General features: G+C 35.2%; 1 protein-coding gene across 2 annotated transcripts in view; it reads left to right on the top strand.

Moving 5' to 3' along the window:
• The window catches only part of NUP188 (nucleoporin 188), a 42,762-nt gene extending 33,215 nt beyond the window's left edge, over positions 1–9,547 (top strand). For both annotated transcript variants that reach the window (XM_053473863.1, XM_053473862.1), the window contains exon 44: positions 8,989–9,547. In XM_053473863.1, coding sequence (XP_053329838.1) covers positions 8,989–9,165 — 177 coding nt within the window. In that variant the 3' untranslated portion in view covers positions 9,166–9,547. The remainder of the gene's footprint in view (positions 1–8,988) is intronic.
• Positions 9,548–9,830: the final 283 nt, after the last annotated feature.

Genomic DNA, 9,830 nt, shown 5'->3' with positions numbered 1-9,830 from the left:
AGGAGCAAAAAACATATGGCTCTTAAAACATGAACCAATTGTGTAGTGAGGGGTTATAGTCCGCACTGAAGCCAAGTAGGTATGACCAACCAGTAAGGCCTGGACAAAAATAGGTGCAAATCATACCGCTTTTCTTGATCCTGCAGTGGACCATTCTTGTGTCATGCGAACTTGAGATCGGGTTGACGACGATCTTGCTTGAGGAAATGGTGCTAAGTTCCATGACTTGAGCAAAGCGGTTCCCTCCTCTGGTGAGCGGACAACGTGCAGAGTGTCTCCACGACGAATAAGCATCTATAGACGATTTTAGCTGAGCGAAGAGCTTGGGTTATAGGTTGCAAAGCTCTACGTGCTTGAAGGGTAGTTGCAGATAAATCTGCATATAAAGAGATTTTGTGATATGGAGCAGGAAGGCCGCCATTTCTACGAGAATGTTCCATTAGTCTCTCTTTATCTGTAAAGAAGTGTATGCGTGCTAGAATATCTCTTGGAATTAAGTCGTCCATATGTTTCGGACGGGGTATTCTGTGAGCGCGATCCACTTCCAGTTCTTGAGGAGAGCAGTTAGGTACTACTGCTTCAATTAGGGACCGCACATATGCAGGAATTTCAGCTGGCGTTACGGTTTCAGGAACGCCACGTAACTTGATATTATTACGGCGGCTCCTATCTTCCAAATCAGCAATTTTCGCTTTTAATGTCGCCACGTCGTCCTTTAACTCAGTATGTGAATCTATCAGTGTGTTATGAGGGGCAGAAAATTCCTCAAATTTGTTTTCAACATGGTCCACTCTGTCACCCAGACCATCCACAGCAGTTTTAAGAGGAGAGACAATTGTGTGGATATCTAGTAGGAAAGTTTTACGAAGAGCCTGCAACATGGTTTTCATTGTTGTGTCCGTGAGGGACTGATTAGAAACAGCCATGTTGTCTAAGGCATCATGATCAGATACAGTGGGAGGGCGTGATGATGTAAGACGCCAGAGGGGCGGCGTCCGGAGTTCGCGGGCAAAGTGAGAGAAGACTGCCTGGCTGATGATGTCCGACGCGGGAAAGCTCCGTTTTGATTATGCCGGTAAACTGGCATATTGATTTGCTGCCTTGAGTCTCGATGGTCGGCTGCTAGCGGTTGTGCTGAGGTGTGCTTCTCGTCTGAATATTCCCTGGTCCGATGGTCCGGTGCTAAAGCCGTGGTTTGCCAGCTGATTTTGTTTCTTTTTCTCAATCAACATACACATAAAAACCGTGGGACGAGTTGGAGATAAAATCTATGCGCAGTGAGTCTATCCAAATCTATTGATTGCTGAGGCGGACTCTTGTTGCACTTTACCCCCTGCACTATAACTCGCACTTTAAGTGGTTGAAGATTGTAAAATATATATTATCGGACATTTTAAGGATTGAGAGGCAGACAAATACATATGAGGCACTTTATACTTCTGCACTATAATTCACACTTTAACTGCCTGAAGAGTATCTGAAGAGTATTATAATCTGCACTTTATTAGATTGAAGAAAGCATATAAAAATGGACATTTCTCAGATTGAGAGGCAGCTAAAGCAAAAAGCATGATAATTTAAAGAAATATATATATGACGCACTTTACTTTCTGCACTATTGTTCGCACTTTATTTTTCTGAAGATTACAACATATATAAAAACGGAGATTGTGAATACTAAGAGGCAGTTAAAGTAAATCTATTAAAATCATGACGTCAATTTAAATTTCTATGGAAGAAGATATATGCTACATCTTATACTCTTGCACCATAACCGGCACTTTAATCTGTACCTTATTGGTCTGAAGACCATAGAACATATGTAACCGGACATCTTAAGTATTGAAATCTAGATAAGAAAGAACTGATATAAGCCATTTCATATCTCTGCACAATATCCCGCACTTTAACTGTCAGAGGAGTGTCTGAAGTATATCATAGAATGCACTTTATCTGTGTGAAGAGTATAATATATATATAATCGGACATCTTAAAGATTGTGAGGTGGCTGAAGTAAAATATAATAAGAACACATTTGAAGCACCTTATATCTTTTGCACTATAATCCGCACTTTATTTGTCTGAAGATTATAATATATACATAATACAAATATAGCAGACACCGGGAAGACTGTGAGACAGTTAAATCAAATTTATTAAAGTTAAGAAGACAATACAAATACTGGCAAAAATACGTTGGGCATCTAAAATTAAATAAGGAAGAGTAGAGGAGGAGAATAAAGGAATACATCATGTCTCAAAAAAAAAACAGCTGAAGACAAGAGGAGAGAGAGGAATGTAGAGGCTAAAAAAGATAGAAAAACAGCATCTATATTCTCTCCCAACCTTAGTAAGAAATCACCGCAAAATATAAACCCGGATGATTCAATTTCAGCAACTCTTACTTCACTGTTGGAAGATTCGGCAGAATACTCAGAAATATCTTCTCATGAAAAATCTACTAAAATTACAAAAAAACAAGAAGAAGCATTTTCACACTCTAAAATGCAGCAATGTATACAATCATGTGCTGACCAACAACTAATTCTAATTAAACAAGAGTTACAGAATCATTATGAAGATATATCAAAAAAGATCAACCTCATTGGAGATCGAATGAATCTAATAGAAAAAAGATGGACTTGATATTAAAGGAAACGACTAAAAAGTTAAGGAATTCAGAAGAAACAATATTAAAATTGGAATCATATATAACATCTATGGAAGACTTAAATCGACGTAAAAATATTCGTATCAGGGGATTAATAGATCAACCTATTTCTTCGGACCCGATGCCTCAGTTAAAACTGTTGTTTCAGGATATGGGTATTGACGACTTCCCAGAAATATCTTCAATAAAAAGATCTTATAGAGTCGCTAAACCACCGCAAATTGCTTCAGAAGCTCCACGGGACGTTATTGTTCGGTTTTCTACAATAGATGCACGACAGAAAATACTTCAAGAAGCAAGAAAATACAAGACGGATGATCCCAGATTTAAAAAATTAATTTTTCTACAAGATATATCACGACGTACAAGACAAATTCGCTCCCAATATAGTTCTATTACTCAATATTTACGGGAGAAACAATTAAGATATAAATGGGACCAACTATCTAATCTAATAGTAACTTACGAAAATCGAGCAATAACACTCAGATCTATAGAAGATGCCCAAAAATGGTGGGATTCTGTAAAGTTGAATTACTGAATTATTTATTTTTGTGATATGTTTAACTATGGAGTAATATATAGATAAATTCAGTGAGATTAATTAGAGTAATAATAGTTTAAGGAAATATTTCTGATTATTCACAAAAATTGTGGTGTATTTTTGAATTAATTTTTTTTTCTTTTCTTTTTTTTTTTTTGTTATGGTCGAGCATCTAGAGAGAATAATGTAAATTTAAGTACTCTGGTGCTAAATTTATTTGGTGGAAACATTAGCAATACACTTTCACAGCACTTTATAGGGCGTTGAAAATAGAATTATGAATACACATGCACTTTACACATGCACTTTATTGAGAATATAATATTTAAACTTTTTGTATTATTAGAAAGTAACTTATTAAATAAAATATTATATATTAATTAAAGACATAATAGTTACTGACAATTATTAAGTGCATTTTAAGGAAATATTTTTGTATGTTCACAAAAATTTCGGTATAATATGGAGTCAAAATATTTAATATAATCTATTTTTTGTTGTTAAATGCACTTATGTAACACTTTCGTATGGTTGAGCGCCCAGAGAGTATAGTATAAGCACAAGCACTTTGGAAAAAGGAAAGAAAAGGAAAAAGGGGAAAGATAAATAAATAATTAAATCGACGATGCACTTTGGCAGCACTTTATAAATTTCAGGGTGTTTATAATAGAATCTTTGTATACACATACACTTTTTCGAGTATATCGGTCTAAGTTTCTCATATTATTAGACAGCAATTTAATATTCAATGTACTTTAACTCTCTAGAATGAATGTTAATATATGTATTTATTTATTTATTTATCTATTTATTTATTTATTTATTTATTTTGTTATAAATTGTATTAACTCAATATTGTTTTTTGACTTACCCTCCAGAGAGAATTGCGTACGCATAAAAACTTTGCTGCTAAATCTATTTCGTTGTAATACACTCTTGTAGCACTTTACTAAATTTAGGGTGTTTAAAATAGAAATTGGTATACATATGCACTTTATCTAGAGTCTTATATATTATTAGATTGCAACTTACTATATAAAGTATTTAAACTCTCTGAAAGGAATTTTTTTTTTTTTTTTTTTTTTTTACTCGTCTTTCTCCTCTCCTTTTCTCAATCTGTTATCCACTTCCTTTTTAAATCTATTTAATTTATCAGCAAGACACAAAATTAGAAATAATTCCCGCGAACTCCATAAGGGGCCTTCCTAAATGTAAACCTCAAGTAGTGAAAAATCACGTCATGAGGTACAGTTTGTATGGTCCAGGTAGAGGGGAAGGATCACACCCACTCCTAAAAATTTTGGAGTTGGGTATCTCTAGAAAGAGATTATATCCTTTTCTCTTTCTTTTTAAGCTTTTTTCTCTTTTTTTGTTTTTTCTTAATCCATTTTCTTATTTATTTCTATTTTTAATTTATATGAGCTGAGGGTATAAGAATAAAGTTCTAAAAAGATGGTGCGAATTTTCTCTTTAAATACTCAAGGGTTAAACAGTCCTCAAAAAAGATCCACATTACTAAAAATCTTAAAAAAAGAAAAAATTGATTTATGTTTCATACAAGAGACACATTGGTTAAGTACTTTAGACATTCCTATTAAGAGTAAACAGATCTCTAGAATTATTGCTTCCTCTCTTCAATATAAAAAAAAGAGAGGGGTAGCCATAATTGTTACCACTAATATAAGGTTCGAAATCTTGTACCAAGATATTGATTCCGAAGCTAGATACATCATCATAGTATGTAGAATAGAAGACCAATTATATACTTTAATTAATTTATACGCTCCAAATACAGGTACTATTAAATTTATAGAAGATTTATTTTCAAAAGCCGAAAAATATATAAAAGGGACTCTCATTATGGCAGGTGATTTCAATGTATTTCCAAATATGGAAATGGATAAGATCACAAGAAGAGATACAAGGCAGGATCCGAGGTCAGAAAGATCGGCAATTAGACTAACAAATTTCTTCAAAAAAAATAATCTCTATGATATTTGGAGAGTACTACATCCAACTCAAAAAGAGTATACGCATTTTTCCATACCACACGCCTCGTATGCGCGCATAGATTTGCTGATAGGAAACTGCCCTCTAGTATATAACATAAAAAAGGTTTTGATTAAAGATATTATTTGGTCAGATCATAATGCGATTATATGTGAAACCAATTCGAGTCAATCAGAGAAAATCCTTAAAGACTGGCGAATTAATAATCTTATTTTGGGCCAACAACAACATGTACAAGCATTACAGAAATTAATGAAATTTTATTTTTTGGAGAATGATGATAGAGTGATATCCCGTACCACCTTATGGTGTGCTTTTAAAAGCGTAATACGTGGATACCTTATTAAAATAGCAAAACTAGAAAATAAAAGAAGAGGCCCGGAGCTATCTACTCTATATATTAATCTTTATGATCTCACTAAACTAAATCAACTATCTCCAACTAAATTACGATCCATCAAAATCCAGCAAGTAAAAGGAAAAATAAGGGATTTAGAATTTGAAAAAATTGGGAAAAATCTTGAGAAACTAAAACAGCGCTGGTACTTTAAAAATAATAGAGTAGATAAAGCATTGACAAATAGGCTTAAAAAAAATCAGTCTAACAATCGTATATATAAAATTATAGAAGGAAATGAAATACTTACATCGCCGAAAGCGATTGGTCAGGCCTTTAATAGGTACTATTCGGCTCTATATAATCTAAATAATAATTCTAATTTGGAACAAATTAAAAAATACTTAGCTAACGTACTTACGCCAAAATTGACAAAAGAACAACTGATACAATTAAATAAACCTATAGTGGAGTCTGAAGTCATAAAAGTTATACATAAGATCAAGAGTAATAAAAGTCCTGGACCAGATGGTTTCAGTGGCCTTTTTTATAAAAAATTTAAGGCAGATATAGGAGTACATTTATCAGCGTTATTTAATGAATTAATGGAGGAAGAAAACGCGCCAGAGGAATTATTGAGGGCCAATATCATTCCCATACATAAACAAAATAAAAGATCTGAAGATATTACTAACTATAGACCCATTTCTTTGTTCAATGAAGATATGAAAATATTTGCAGGTATATTAGCAGAAAGATTAAAACAGGTTATTGCATTTTTAATTCATTCTGATCAGATCGGATTTGTTCCAAATAGAATTACATATGACAACGTGAGACGTATCATAGATACTATAGATTTGGCTAATATTGAACAAAGAATTTCCTTTCCTGTATTAAAGAAACCAACTCCCCATTAAAGAATTGGAAAAATGCTATGTATTCCTGGGTTGGAAGGATAAATATAATAAATGCTTATATCCTCCCCAAATGGACGTATTTATTCAGACATCTACCTTTAAAAATACCTGTGACTTGGCTACATATCATCCAAACCTCTTTTAATAATTTTATTAATAACAACAAAAAATCTAGATTAGGAATTAAACTTCTTTCTCAAAAATCGAACAGAGGAGGTCTGAATTTCCCTATGATAAAACGCGCATATGAGGCGTGTATGCTAATTCATATCTACAATACACAAGTGGAAATTAATAAGATCAAACCTTGGTCCAAGATGGAGCAATTTATAGTTGGTTTTGACAATTTAGATACGGTTATTTGGGACTCTCAAGATAAATTGAAAACAAAGAGTTCGGTAGGAAATAGTACAGTCTTTAATGAAATTATACAAGAATGGTCTAAAATCAAGAAGAACTTTGGTCTAAAAGATAAAATCCTAGATGTCACAAGTTTAGAGGTCATTGAATCTAATTTACAAGATATTTCACTATTAACATGGAAAAAGGTGGGGATTAGATATATTAAAGATATTTTGTCCGATAACCAGATCAAAAATTTTTCTCAAATAATCCAAGAATTTCAATTACCTTCTAAGGAGATTTTTTCTTATTTAAGAATAAAAATTTTTTTGAGATACACTCTTTACAATGCTGATTCAGAAATCCACTTAAAATTAGGCCATATATTCACTGGAAAAGAGTGTAAGAAAATTCTAACTAAAACCTATGAAGCCTTACAGAAATTAGATGAAGTAGACCGTGATAATACCATTTTTAGATGGACAAAAGATTTACAAATACCGATTTTAAAACAAAACTGGCAAAAAGCAATCTTTTCTACACACAACATTATCCATTCAATTTCGATTAGAGAAAATTATTTCAAATTATTAAATTATTGGTATTTGACTCCGATAAGAGTAAGTTCAATGTACCCCGGGTCATCCAATATATGTTGGAGATGCACCAAAGATAAAGGTAGCTATATACATATATGGTGGTCATGTAATATAGTTAGTCAGTTATGGGATAAGATTTTTGACCTCCTTACAGAATTAATTAATCGGAAAATAACGAAATCCCCTGAGTGTGCACTTCTCCACATATTCCCGACAAGTATATCTATGGAAATGAAAATCTTATTAACTCATGCGATGGCGGCAGCCAAAGTATTAATTGCCAGGAATTGGAAAAGCAACCAAACCTTTTCCATTATTCAATATAAAAATCAGTTATTATTTCAATTACACATGGAAAAAGGTTTAGGTTGGATGGGTCCGAATCACTATAGAAGAAAATCAATATATGAGGACTGGATATCAAAAATCAACCATATTTATAATATCTTATAAATAGTACCCTCGGCTCCTTTTTTTTTTTTTTTTTTTTTGATATTGGATGATCAAAGAGAATGTAAAACTGTGATGTACTAAATGTTATTGTGATTGTGCAATATCCCCCTTCCCTTTCTTCCTTTCTGTATCCTTTTATGCTTCTGGAAAAAAAAAACAAATAAACATTTGATAAAAAAAAAAAAAAAGGATCAGATACAGTGAGGGCATCTTGTATTTCCCTTCTTTGTATGTCAGGATCATTAACAGCAGTAGAGAGCCTGGGATGCTGCTTTGCAGGGCTCTGTGATGGAGTGCTGGCTGGGCAGAGCAGCTCACAGCCAGGGAGAGCTGCAGGGCTGTAGGGGTTAAATGCAGCTTCTTCTGTGAATGAGGAGACAGAGGGGGCCTGTGGAGACACTGACCTGGACATTTCCTGTGAGGAGAGGCAGTGAAGGGCTGAATCAGAGGCAGAGCGAGTGGAGGAGCAGGAGACCTCTGAGCTGAGATAACAGCAGGCTGTGAGAGAACAGCCGGCTGTGAGGACGAGGAGGCAGCATCCTGTGAGCAGTCAGTGCCATCTTGGAATGCCTGAGGTGACCTGGAAAAGCAGAATTTTGCCACTGTTTCCTGTCTGGCATGCCTTTTTTTACGAACAGGCATAGTTGCAGGGTGACAGCAAGGTCCAGAGCAGCAGAGGAGGTAAAGTTAGTTAAATTAGCTGCAGTGTGGGTCGCTTTTTCAGGCTAAAGAGACAGAGCTCTCTTACTGCACAGCCATCTCCCTCAGCAGCCAGGCCACGCCCCGGTTAATTCAATTTTAATTGAAATTTTACCCACCTGCCATAGTCTGTGTATCGCTCATCAGCTGCAAGTTGGTCAGAGACATCCAATCTTATTGTCTAGGCCATGGATCAACTATATTTTCCATGTTTATTTTTAAATTATATTTATAATATATACACACAGATTTGTTTGCATACGTATACAACTTAACACACACACTTATATTTAGGTTTGTGCGCTTTCTAAAAGGTGTGGCGTTATTTAGCTTGCTTGTTGTATTTACTGTGATTTATGCACATTTATAGATATTTTTATCAGACATGTAATACCCCCCCCATGTTATTTCAGAGCACCCTGCTATCCAGCATCTCTCGCTACCTCCGACGTGGGGGTCCATCCTCTCCGGCTGGAGGTCTCCTTCCCTCTCCACAGTCACAACCTGCCACATTTGCAAAGGCTGCCCCCGAAGCACAGGATCCTATCATCCAGCTTGTGCATGCATTCGTACGACAGCTGCAGCGATAAAGGACCTCGCGCAAAACCCTCCGAACTACCGTAAATAAATGAAACTGCCATCTGACATGTGCGTGTTTGGGGCTTTCGAGCTTTAATACACACTCTGGATAACACAAGACTATCGTACCCCGATGCTGCCATGTTTACGGTTTTTGGAATGTAAAGTTTGAGGATTTCTGGAATGCTCCTCGTAACCACGGTATCTGCCTTAGCCCAAGAGCAGTGTCTGTCCCTCAGAACGGGGTGTTTTGGGCAATTTCCGTAAGTGCATGTTTTTCTTTCTGTGCACCAAAGTCCGTTTTGCCTCTCCTTCTGCAGACGTCACAATTTTTGTTTTGTTTTTTTAAACAAAAATATTTATACTGTAACTAAAATAAAGGGTATTTACATATACTGTTTACTTTCCATGGAAGCGGGGTGAAAACAAACAGTCTTGCAAGTTGCGGGAATGATTGCAATTTATTAACATCTAACAGGCAATTAAATAACACACAAGACCCAAAACAAATGGACTTTCAACAGATACATTTTATGGGTTAGAGACGTTCTGGTGTAAATAGACCGAAAGGTAGTCTGGTGTAACCATGTGTGGGTATAGGCTGAACCGGCACCATATATGCAGCCAGTCCTTGTGCGGCTGAGAGTCATGGGAGTCTTAAGTCTCCGCAGCTGTA

Source organism: Spea bombifrons, chromosome 8 (genome assembly GCF_027358695.1).
Source record: "Spea bombifrons isolate aSpeBom1 chromosome 8, aSpeBom1.2.pri, whole genome shotgun sequence".
Lineage (NCBI taxonomy): Eukaryota > Metazoa > Chordata > Amphibia > Anura > Pelobatidae > Spea > Spea bombifrons.
The sequence above is the reverse complement of the archived record's forward strand: the minus strand, read 5'-3'. Positions and strand labels throughout refer to the sequence as shown.